At 53.3% G+C, this 12,389-nt stretch overlaps 1 protein-coding gene across 1 annotated transcript; it reads left to right on the forward strand.

Moving 5' to 3' along the window:
- Positions 1–8,334: 8,334 nt before the first annotated feature.
- Positions 8,335–10,322, forward strand: CAMP (cathelicidin antimicrobial peptide). Its single transcript, XM_004034062.5, has 4 exons — positions 8,335–8,552; positions 9,191–9,298; positions 9,440–9,511; positions 10,130–10,322. The coding sequence occupies exons 1-4, from the start codon at positions 8,343–8,345 to the stop codon at positions 10,259–10,261; spliced, it is 522 nt and encodes a 173-aa protein (XP_004034110.1). The 5' UTR covers positions 8,335–8,342; the 3' UTR covers positions 10,262–10,322.
- The last annotated feature ends 2,067 nt before the right edge of the window (positions 10,323–12,389 follow it).

Raw genomic sequence — 12,389 nt, forward strand, 5'->3', positions numbered from 1 at the left:
TGGGCAACTTCTTGGGGTCCTCAGCAGCATTGAAGTACCCCCAGCAGTTCTTCACTTGCTGTTGGGGAAAAGAACGAGTTCAGGTCATGGCCATTTACTCAGGGGGCTCCAGTGTGGTGCCTGGAAAATTCCAGCCTGGCTGAAGGGGTTGCAATGATTACTTAACTTCTTGGCTTTCCTCCATGCAACTTGTGTCACATGAAGTAGTAAGTGGGAAAGAGGGAACTGAGCCTTAGCAGAGGGTCCTGACACTCACCCCGTCCCAAATTTCCACCCTCATGGCAGCCCACGTCTGCATTTCCACTTTGCTGCAGAGGGCAGGAGGCGGGGCTTGAATTCTTCCACATGTCCACATGAGAAGGACAGCAAGGTTGGTGGGTGGGGGCATTGAGTCCAAGTCCTGGTTCTGCCGTTTTCTGGATAGGGGTCCTTGTTCAAGTGATTTATCTGTGGGCCTCATTTTCATCATCAACTGGCTCATCAGCCTTATCCAGGTTCTCCTGGGGGCTCTCACCCTCTCCCCGCACTCTGATGAAGCCAGCTTGCCTCTCCTGCAACCCTTCTTCGGGGAAGGGAAACAAATGTTCTCATATTGGCACACAAAAGAGTACAGGCACACAAAAGAGGCAGCAGCCTCTTGGGCGGTCACTTGTTCCTGCAGCTCTGTGTTGGCCTAATCCTTGACTAACTCCCTGAGTCTTTTTCGCATATGCAGCCCCGAAGGCACTCAGATCCTGGAAAGGTCAACTGCTGAGGTTACACACTCTATGAACAGCATTAGAAATGGCTGGACACGTGCCCAGAACCCATTTGGAGACCTTGGCTCAGGTCTCTCCCCATTCAAGTCCTCAGAATCTGCATCCAGAAAGAGAGAGGACTGGAGTATTCAGGAGGTGGCCCCTGAAACCCTCTGTGACCTCAGGTTGGAGAGGAGGTAATTTGGGCTGCACATCTCAGCTCAAAAATAGCACCTGGCATCTGGGACCTGGCCTCCATGGCTCTTAGCATCTCACCATCCTTGGCCACAGGCTCCTAACCTCGCCCACAAGGCAAGGGAAGGATCTGTTCCCCAGTCACCTTGGGGAAGAGAGGTTCTAAACTGAGAGATAGTGGAGGATGGATCCCCACAAGCCATGATTCTGGGACTCCCAGAAACTGCACCCCTTTCTCAGTGCAGCCTGAGTGATGCTGCTATAATAAAACCGCCACCCGAGGAGGGCCTACTATGCACCCTTGCAGAGCTGCTTCCCTGCAGCCATGGCATCCAAGGCCTTCTCCAGTCAGCTCCCTGCTGGAGGATGGCCCACTTCTCACTGTTGTCTCCCATACAGCGAGCTTTTTCTTTGGAGGCATTGTCAAGCAGGTGCTTCTGAAACATTTGGAAAAAGACAGCATGTCACAGGGACAAAGCTGGCCCTTCCCACCGAGGGTTGTCACAGGATCTTCTCTCCTTCCAGTTCCCCACCTCCAGCCACACTTCTTTGTCTAACTCAGCATTGTCCAATAGAACTTTCTGTGATCAAGGAAATGTTCTATATCTGAGACGTCCACTGTAACTGACTGTTGAGCAATTGAAATGGGGGTAGTGTGACAGAATAATTGTTTTTTGTTGTTGTTATTTATTTACTTATTTTTTGAGACGGAGTCTCTCTCTGTCACCCAGGCTGAAGTGCAGTGGCACGATCTCGGCTCACTGCAACCTCCGCCTCCTGGGTTCAAGAGATTCTCCTGCCTCAGCCTCCCAAGTAGCTGGGATTACAGGCATGCACCACCACACTCAGCTAATTTTTGTATTTTTAGTAGAGATGGGGTTTCACCATGTTGGTCAGGCTGGTCTTGAACTCCTGACCTCAGATGATCCACCTGCCTCAGCCTCCCAAAGTGCTGGGATTACACACGTGAGCCACTGTGCCCAGTCGATTTTTAATTTTAATTAAGTTCAATTAATTTGAATTGAAATTGAATTGCCACTTGTGCTTATGGCTACCATACTGGCTAATGCATTCAAGTAGAAGTGAGCAAGGTCTGATGAACAGGGAGCAGTGAGAGGGAATCTGGTCAGGGCTCAGGTCAGGGAGGAGCCAAAGAAGGAGGAAGCAAAGAGTCCATCAGAGTGAATATGAGGGTCACTAAGCAGGGGGTGAACAGCAGGAGGCCTGGCACACAGTCTCTGGCCACTGGAGGCACAGGAGTGCTGGAGCTGCACAGGGTTTACGGACTGCTGACAAGGAGACAGGCTGGGAGCTGGGGAAGCGCTAAGGACACGGTCACCTGGCAAGAAGCTCAAGGCCTTGTCTTCCTCATTGGTGGCAATGTAGGGTTGAGAAAACTGGATTGTGCAATGGGCCCCTGGCTCTGGGTTGGTATTCCTGGACAAGACAGCATGTGATTACCTACAGGTGCCTTGGCCTTTCCCAGGAGAAAACATGCTGTGGTTTGACCATCCCTCTCCCCTGCAAAGGATGACAGCGGGTTCCTCTGAGTGGTATATCCAATATCCAGGTCTTTCCTTTATGGCTGGGCAGAGCCTCCACCGCTGGACACCACGTCCCAGGCCCTTCTTATGAATCAGTCTAGGAAACAAAGGCACATTTACTGGAAACTGCCTATCACTATCCCGTGCTGTGTAGTGTTTCATTTGACAAATGATTTCTGAACTTGGGTCTGGACCTGCTGGGAGCGGCTCTTACCCATCTGGGCCCTCTGAGGGCAGAGCCCAATGCCAATTCTGAAAGGGGCCCAGTGAGGAAAGGAATCCTGACCTTAGGGAGTCTGTGGGCTGAGGGAATGCAGGGGCTTGCCCTTGGGAGTCCCTGTCTGAGGGACAGACAAGACTGTCACACTTGGGAAGCCCTTGGCCTGGGAAGGAGATGCAGCCCCATAATCAGGAGCCTGGACAGAGGGAGAACTTGGGGAAGCCTTGTCTAAGGGGCATCCCAGGGCTTCATGACTCTTGTCTGAGGACAACTGTGGTCTTACCCCTGGGACTAGCCTGATGGATAAACACAGCCTGAGACTAAAGGTGGGGTTGGTGAGCTGTCTCCTAGCCTGGTGTTGGTGGGGGACGCATCACAGAAGATGCCAACTGGGGGCTGAAATCCAGGGGACAACCTGGAGAGGCTGAGTCTGAGCCGAAATATGACAGGGGCCTGGGGTAGTAGGTTATCTTATTAGCAAGAAGGGGAACAGTTGGGCTAAGGCCATTGCCAAGTAAGGAGACCTGACCCTGACCTCACTTGCCAAAACATCCGGGGAGTACAGGACTTGACAGTGGACATGCACTTTCTTACTCACTGTTGCATTTGAACAAACACTGCAGGGTATCTCATTCCCATCCTACAAATATGAGAACATTACCAGGAAAACAAGGCAACTTGCTCAAAGTCACACAGCTAGTAATTGACGGTGCTTGAGATCCTCCACCCCAGGTCTCTTGGCAATACAATTCTGCAAGTGAAAGAAAGGCAGAAGGGGGAACTTGTCCTGAGTCTGGACAGAACCTGTGATTGACATTCCCTGTCTGCCACAGGGTATAAGCATACCCCGCCCCATGCCCCAGGTTTAGGGAAGGAAACTTCTGCCTTTGAGTATATATTCAATACATTGCTCCAATGCATTGCTGTCTACAAGGTTGGGGCTACTGTCCCAATTTTTGCACGAGAAAGGTTCAGGGAGGGAGGCAATTTACCAGAAGTTAGCTCATGGCCTGAGTCACCCCAATTTTCTATTTTTGAGTCACGGTCTTGCTCTGTTGCCCTGACTGGATACAGTGGCATGATCACAGCTCATGGTAGCCTCCATCTTCTGGGCTCAAGCAATCCTCCCACCTTAGCCTCCCAAGTAGCTGGGACCACAGGTGCACACCACCATGCCCAGCTAATTTTGAAATTTTTTTGTAGAGACAGGGCCTCGCTCTGTTGCCCAGGCTGGTCTTGAACTCCTGTCCTGAAGCACCATGCTTGGCCAACAATGTTACTATCTCTGGAGCACACTATGTTTACTTCTGAAGCATTAACCTAACAGGTCACATTAATAACAACAAAAACAATTCACATGTACTGGCCACAGACCATGTTGTATTTGACCCTCACAACAATTCTACAAACTAGACACTGTGATGATCATCCCTGTTCTACAGATGAGGAGGCAGGAGAGCAGACACATTGGTATGCAGATACACAGCTGGTCGCAGCAGGGCTGAGCCAGGAACCCAGTCCGCCTCATGAGGGAACCTGGGCTCTTTGCCTGCAAAGCCCTGGGCTTTCTGTGCTGACTATAGATTCTGGGCACAGGGAGGGACAGGGACAGTGGCTCACCCACAGAGACAGAGGCTGGTGACGAATGTGGTTCCTGGGATTCCCATCCCAGGACTCCCTCCCCAGTGCTCCCCAAGGGGATGAACAAACTGCCTGCTTGGTTCTCTACTTTTCAGACAAGTTGGCCATTCTGATGAAGGTTGTCTCAGGGGCAAGCAGGCCTGAGGAGGTGGGTGCTTCCACCAGGACAACCAGGGCTGCAGACACGGAGCCAGAGAGGGAACGCAGAGTGGGGGCTAAGCTGGGCCTTGTTCGCCAATGGGGGAGGGATTGTGGAGTGGGAAAGGGTAGCTCCAGCATCTGCTCATCTGTGGAAAGTCTCTCAGAGCCTTCAGCAGCCTCAGGGCACCAGGTTCCCTGATCACATTGTGTAGGAGTTGGAGCCTCCTGGGTCTGCAGGAGAGGAAGGGGCCACTTAGAGAAGTTGGGGTGGGAGATTCAGAGAGAGAGAGGAAAGAGAGAGAGATAGAGAGAGAGAGAGACAGAGGGACAGGGGCTGCCCAGGCCTTTGTGAAGGGACATTTATCTAGCCCTCAAGTCTTGATGTGGAAAAGCCTCACTTTTTTTTTTTTTTTTTTTGAGACGGAGTCTCACACTCTTGCCCAGGCTGGAGTGCAGTGGCGCCATCTCAGCTCACTGCAAGCTCCGCCTCCTGGGTTCACGCCATTCTCCTGCCTCGGCCTCCCAAGTAGCTGGGACTACAGGCTCCCACCACCCCACCCAGCTAATTTTTTGTATTTTTAGTAGAGACGGGGTTTCACTGTGTTAGCCAGGATGGTCTCGATCTCCTGACCTCGTGATCCGCCCGCCTTGGCCTCCCAGAGTGCTGGGATTACAGGCGTGAGCCACCGCACCCGGCCTTTTTTTTTTTTTTTTTTTGAGGTGGAGTCTCCCTCTGTCACACACGCTGGAGTGCAGTGGCGCAATGTCAGCTCACTGCAACCTCCACCTCCCGGGTTCAAGAGATTCTCCTGCCTCAGCCTCCTGAGTAGCTGGGACTACAGGCGCATGCCACCACACCCAGCTAGAGACGGGGTTTCACTGTGTTAGCCAGGATGGTCTCAATCTCCTGACCTCGTGATCAGGCCACCTCGGCCTTCCAAAGTGCTGGGATTACGGGTGTGAGCCACCGCACCCGGCTAAGCCTCATTTTTTTTTCTCATTCCGCCTTGCCTGGAATCTTCTGATCACTCTATTAATGGGGTGAGCCATTATGAAAAAGGCGAGCTGGTGAGAGCCTCCTTTCTCCCTCTCTAGGAGGAAGGGGCAGCCATGGGTTCTAAAGGTCTGAAGTCAGCCTCCCTACCTCAGGTAGTGGACACCGACCTGCATGTGCCGAGGGCAGGACTCACTCCTGGAACCTGGGAAGCCTGGACCTTGTGCGATGGCCCTGAGAGGGAAAGCAAGTGCCCCTGAGTCCAGACTTCTGCAGTTGTATCAGAGGGCCTATGCAAGCTGCTTGGGCTCTGGCTGATTTCATGTGAGGGAGCGTCCAGCACTGGCCGAAGTGGAACGTCCTCTTGAGGCAGTTGGAAAGGGGCTCTGAATATGCCAGATCTGACCTAGAGGAACACAGGAGTATGCAGCTCGCACGCCCTAGCCTAAGGACTAACATTGCCATCTGCTTCTCCCCGGTTTGGCTTCTTGGGGATCCTGAAGCCAGTCAGAAGGGTGGAGGAAGCAGGAGAGCCCTGAGAGGCCTGATATCCCTGGATGGCCCTTTTCCCAACAGCCATAAAAGACCTGATGTGCAAGCCCTGCTTGACCAACAGGCCACTGGGGCAACACTTGAACTGTGAAACCAGGTTGCACAGAAGCCCACTTCTTCCTTCTCTCAAGGCCAGGTGTGCAACCAGTGGCCTTCGTCCAGGCTTCCACCTTCCAGGAGCCCTGCTGTCCAAGCCCCCAAGTGTCCCACAGGCCAACTGAGGTCAAGAGGTACCCCAGGCCTCAGGGCCACATGGCCAGTCCACAGAGGAGCTGGGACCGGAATTTGCCTCATGGACGCTGGACCCCTCTATCACTTTGGCCCTTTATCTCTCCTGGCTGTGATCTCTCCCTCTCCCAACACCAGCCACCCATCCCAGCTTGGTGTCTCAGCTAGAGCACCAAACAGGGAGTAATTTGAGGTCGAATCAGGAGAGACTTCCTGGAAGATGTAGGAGCAAAGAGGAGATTGCTATGCCTGGTTAGAGGTCAGGGAAAGCTTCATGAGGTGAAAGGGCAGGCCAAACAGAAGGATCAGGGCAGAGCTGGGAGAAAGAGCAGGAAGCTCAGATGAGCCTATGTGATGGGGGCATATGTGACAGTCTGGCACTTGTGGTGTGCAGGGCTGGGGTGAGGGCAGTGGGAACCAAAAGGCCCCAGGCCCTGATGCCAGCCTAGGGGGTGTGTGGGCTCCTGAAGGTAGAGGGTTGAAATGGCCAAATTGGTGGTTTAAAGGAACCCCTGGACAACGGTGTGGAGGGTGGACTACGGTCTGCGGAGAGCCTGAAACCCAGAGAAGGTGGAGTCTGGAGGCTGGGGCAGCACTGCATGGGAGAGAAGATGGCGGCAGGAGCCAGGCAGGGGTGGAAGGAGAGGCCAGAGGGGAGTACTTTCGGGACGAAGGAGCCAAAGGTGCTTCAGGGCTCATGCAGCAGGCACTCAGCAGAAGAGCAGTCAAGGAGGCCCAGTGGGGACAACCGGGACATTCATGGGAGTCTCGAACTCAGAGATACAGACTGGGTGGTGTCTGCCTATTATAACTGGTGTCCTGGGAGAGGGCGTCCCCAGGGAAACCCGAGGCCAGGGAAGAGAAGCAGCCCAGGAGGCGACCCCACACGCTCTCAATATTAAGAAGACAGCCCTTAGGGGAGACCAAGAAGGAGCCACCAGGGAGGCAGGAGGGACAGCAGGAGAGTGGCATCAGGGGAGACCGGGGCAGCAAGAAGGAAGGCTCACCAGTGCCTGTGCAGACAAAGACCAGGCTTGAGGGTGGCCATGGACCAAGGGTGGGTTGGCCAGCCTTCAGTGGCCTTCAGCATGAAGAAGAGTGAAAAGATGGGGTCAAGAAGCATAGACAACCTTTCCTAAGACTTGGCTTAGGAGAACCCAGGGTGAAAGGCCATGTCTGGAGGGGCTTGGGAACATTTTGAGACTGAAGAAAACAGTGAAGAAGGATGCAGAAGGGGATAGATGGAGCAGAGCCTTCGTCTGGCTGACAGCTGGGTCCAGACAGCAGGTGGTATGGCCTTGAACTGAAAGGGCAACTTGTCCTTTGCAAGAGTGAGTCTCTAGGTTGGGGGTGGCTACTGTCTTCATTTACCAGTTCTTTTTTTTTTTTTCATACTGAGTCTCACTCTGTTACCCAGGCTGGAGTGCAGTGGCATGATCTCGGCTAACTGCAACTTCTGCTTCCCGGGTTCAATGGGTTCAAGTGATTCTCATGCCTCAGCTTGTAGCTGGGACTACAGGTGTGAGCCATCATGCGTGGCTAATTTTCATATTTTTAGTAGAGATGGGGTTTCACCATGTTGGCCAAGCTGTCTCGAACTCCTTATCTCAGGTGATCTGCCCACCTCGGCCTCCCAAAGTGCTGGGATTATAGGCGTGAGCCACCGTGCCCTGCCTCATTCATCAATTCTTAATCGATGCCTACAGGGTGCCAGGCAATGCCTAGAGCTGGAGATTTAGCAGTCCATCACACTGACTCCTGAGGAGTAGAAGGATGTAGAATAGGCACCTGGCTCTCTTCCTCTCTGGAGGGATTTAACGCTCTTGAGCACCCCTGGCTATGACAATCTCCGGTCGGGTCTGGGAGGTTGTCAGAGATGAAGAAACCACTTCCTCATCTTGCAGACAAGGAAGGCCTCACTCACTGCCCAGCAAGTCCTGTGAAGCAATAGCCAGGGGCTGAGGCAAACCCCAGCCCACACCCTGGCAGACAGCCAGGGATGGGTGGCTCAGGAAGGCTCCTGGTTGGGCTTTTGCGTCAGGCTCAGGCTGGGCATAAAGGAGGCTCCTGTGGGCTAGAGGGAGGCAGATATGGGGACCATGAAGACCCAAAGGGATGGCCACTCCCTGGGGTGGTGGTCACTGGTGCTCCTGCTGCTGGGCCTGGTGATGCCTCTGGCCATCATTGCCCAGGTCCTCAGCTACAAGGAAGCTGTGCTTCGTGCTATAGATGGCATCAACCAGCGGTCCTCGGATGCTAACCTCTACCGCCTCCTGGACCTGGACCCCAGGCCCACGATGGTGAGCTTTGGGGGACATTCTGCTCTGCTCTGGCTGGGCTTGGCCACGTGTTGTTCCTTCTGCTCCTGCTGCACTGCCTGCCGGGAGGGCATCTCCCCCTTTAAATGTGGTCCCGTGTTTTCCAGGGAACCTTCTAGAGCTCGTGTCTCCTCCCAGCTCGAGAGCTTCCAGCCTTATAATTCCTGCTGTGGCAGAGATACCCTCACCCCGACCCCACGCGGGTTTTGGGACTTCTGCGAGCTCCAGGCACTAGAGTGGGGTCATTGGCTCTGGGCAGTGACCTCCTCTGCTTTAAGTCTCTTCTGTACCACGTTACCCCACACAGGGAAGAACTCTATCCAGACTTTAGGTTCCAGTGGGCATGTCTTGTCCCCCAGGAAGCCCCCTGACTTCCCTTGCCCCCACCCCAGAGTGGGAGGGGCTCCTTGTTAGAGCTCATCTGAGGTCTGCTCCTACTCACTGTTTACCTAGGAGGGTAGGAATGGCTCAGTCCTCCCCTCAATACCCCAGTGCCAAGCCCAGCACCCAGTGCCCATCGCACATCAGGTACTGTGGAAAGCCTGCCCTCTTGGTGGGGAGGTCATGGACACAAATCAGAAAATACAAGAATGGGCCTCCCCATTTCCTCCTCTGACTAGGATGGGGACCCAGACACGCCAAAGCCTGTGAGCTTCACAGTGAAGGAGACAGTGTGCCCCAGGACGACACAGCAGTCACCGGAGGATTGTGACTTCAAGAAGGACGGGGTGAGGCTGGGGGCTGGGGGTGTTGGTGGGTGCCTCCCAAGGAGCTGAACAAGGGGCACCTGGGGAATATTTCCCACTGGGATGTGGCTGGGAGGTCATGGCAAATGGTTTCAAGTTTGACCTTGAGCTTCTCCTTTCCAGCTGGTGAAGCGGTGTATGGGGACAGTGACCCTCAACCAGGCCAGGGGCTCCTTTGACATCAGTTGTGATAAGGTGAGTGGGCTGTTCAGGGATGCAGGGGCTGATGGGGGCATAGAGTGTGGACCATCCAATGGGTCAATTAACTACTCCCCCAACCCAGGACAGAGAAAGCCCCTCCTACCCAGGGCTCTTCCCCAAACCTGAGTTCCATCTCCAGGGCCGGCTCTGGAATCCCTTAGAGCGGTAGATCTCCAAGTGTAGCCCTTCCTGGGGACTCGTTAGATATGCAAATTCTCAGGCCCTACTCAGACCTACTCAGACAGACTCTGGGTAGGGCCCAGAAATTCGTATTTTGATAAGCTTTCCAGGAGATTCCGGCTTCTGTAAAGTTTGAGAGCCACTGTCTAAGAGTACTCAGCTCTCAGCCCTGTGTTCCCATCTCAGGGTTGCTGGGCTGGGCTGTGTGACCCTGCAGAGCCCCTCACTATCTCCGGGACTCAGTTTTCTCATCTTTTTACTGGGTGTAGGGATTCAATCACATGCTTCAAAGGTCACAGCCAGAGGTTGAACTGGGGCCCCAAAGCTCCTGCGGGGGCCCACGAAGAGGGGCGTCTAGGTGGGGAGGGGTCTTGGATTGACCCTGGGTACACCCCCGACAAGGAACCTGTTTCTTCCTGTACACAACCCCAGGATAACAAGAGATTTGCCCTGCTGGGTGATTTCTTCCGGAAAGCTAAAGAGAAGATTGGCAAAGAGTCTAAAAGAATTGTCCAGAGAATCAAGGATTTTTTGCGGAATCTTGTACCCAGGACAGAGTCCTAGTGTGTGCCCTACCCTGGCTCAGGCTTCTGGGCTCTGAGAAATAAACTATGAGAGCAATTTCCTCAGGCTTCAGTCTCACTTGTTTTGCCTCCTCTCTCTCACCACAACTGAGCCCTTAGCTCAGGGAGTCCACGTGTGAGTGTGAGTGTGTGTGAGTGTGACACAGAGGTGGCGAGGGCAGTGTTCCATCCAGGAGGACACAGGGTAAGGCAGCAGGGCCAAGAGATCCAAGATGGCATTCCCATTCTCAGTGGAACCCCCAGTGGGGAATTAAGGAGCTCTACTCTGTGTGTGGTGGTGGGGGAATGCTGTGGAGCTGTTCCTGCTCATGGGGAGGTGACATTCGAGGGAGGGGCCAAGCGTGTTGTTAACACTCAGAGAAGCATGGTCCAGTCCCATGGGTGGCTGGCCAACTGGGTGCGGTCTCCCTGCAGGTACAATTCCCATGAAATTCCAATGCTTCCTAAAAGACTTAACTCAGGAAAGCCCTTAACTCCTGGCATTTCCTCTGGCATTGGGACACATCACAGTTTCTTCAGGTGGGTAGCAGATTTAACTTGTGAGCTTGTGTTTAGGGATTGTTAAAAACAAGAATATGGCCAGACGTGGTGGCTCACACCTGTAATGCCAGGACTTTGGGAAGCGAGGCGGGTGGATTGCTTGAGGTCAAGAGTTTGAGACCAGCCTGGGCAACATGGCAAACCCTGTCTCTACTAAAAATACAAAAATGAGCTGGGCGTGGTGGTGCGTGCCTGTAGTCCCAGCTACTCGGGAGGCTGAGGTGGGAGGATTGCTTGAGCCTGGAAGGCAGAGGTTGCAGTGAGCTGAGATTGTGCCACTGCACTCCAGCCTGGGTGACAGGGTGAAACAAAGGTGACTGGGCTCATAAAAACCAAAGACCTGCCAGGCGCGGTGGCTCATGCCTGTAATCCCAGCACTTTAGGAGGCTGAGGCTGGTTGATCACCTGAGGTTGGGAGTTTGAGACCAGCCTGACCAACATGGAGAAACCCTGTCTCTACTAAAGTTGCAAAAATTAGCGAGGCATGGTGGCACATGCCTGTAATCCCAGCTACTTGGAAAGGCTGAGGCAGGAGAATCGCCTGAACAGGAGGTGGAGGTTGTGGTGAGCCGAGATCGTGCCACTGCACTCCAGCTGGGCAACAAGAGCGAAACTCCGTCTCAAAAAAAATAAATAAAATAAAATAAAATAAAAACCAAAGACCAAGAATATGCTGGGTGTGGTGGTGCACACCTGTAGTCCCAGCTACTTGGGAGGCTCAGGTGGGAGGGTTGCTTGAGCCCAGGAGTTCAAGGCTGCAGTGAGCTATGATCATGCTAGTTCACTCCAGCCTGGGCAAAGGAGTGAGACCTCGTCTCTAAAACAAGCAAACAAACAAAAAAAGGAGAATCCTGCTCAGTGGAGTGAGGTGCTGTGGCTAGAAGAGACATGCAGAGTGTGACACACAGGTCGCGACTCTGTTGTGCTGGTGTTTCAGACATGGTTCGTGTTCTCCCCACTCACCATTCTGTAGCCACTAGAAGCACCTGCAGCTTTTTGCTATGGGGTTGCTCAACTGGAAGTACTGGGAAGTCTATGCTCCAGGGAGCAGCCTCAACCAATGATAGGTGGGAGTTAGTGGAAAAATATTTTTTCTTCTCACCCTTGGGGGGCACACTCGGAGGTGTGTTTCACATCTCCCAGAGGTCCCCAGGTGGGCTACCCTCAACAAAGACCTGTTCATGACCACATCCTCTTCTGACTTGTTCATGCCGTCTCACTTCTCTACACTCCTGCAGGTGCTTTCTGTAGTTGCTTCCCAAATACACTACTCTCACTTAAATCCTTAACTTAGGTCTGCTTCCAGGCCAACCTAAACTAAGACACAGGCATCCCTCTCTGAGAGGAAGAGAAGGCAAAACCTCACAAGAACACTTACTTTGTTTTCTGTTATGCTTGCTTCTTCTTTTCTTTTTTGAGATGGGGTCTCACTATGTTACCCAGGCTGGTCTTGAATTCCTGAGCTCAAGCGATCTTCTTGCCTCAGTTCCCAAAGCGTGAGCCACTGTGCCCTGCCCATGCTTGCTTCTTCATGACGAGCAGGTGTGGCTGATTTCAAGCAGGTTAGA

This window comes from Gorilla gorilla, chromosome 2 (assembly GCF_029281585.2).
Source record: "Gorilla gorilla gorilla isolate KB3781 chromosome 2, NHGRI_mGorGor1-v2.1_pri, whole genome shotgun sequence".
Lineage (NCBI taxonomy): Eukaryota > Metazoa > Chordata > Mammalia > Primates > Hominidae > Gorilla > Gorilla gorilla.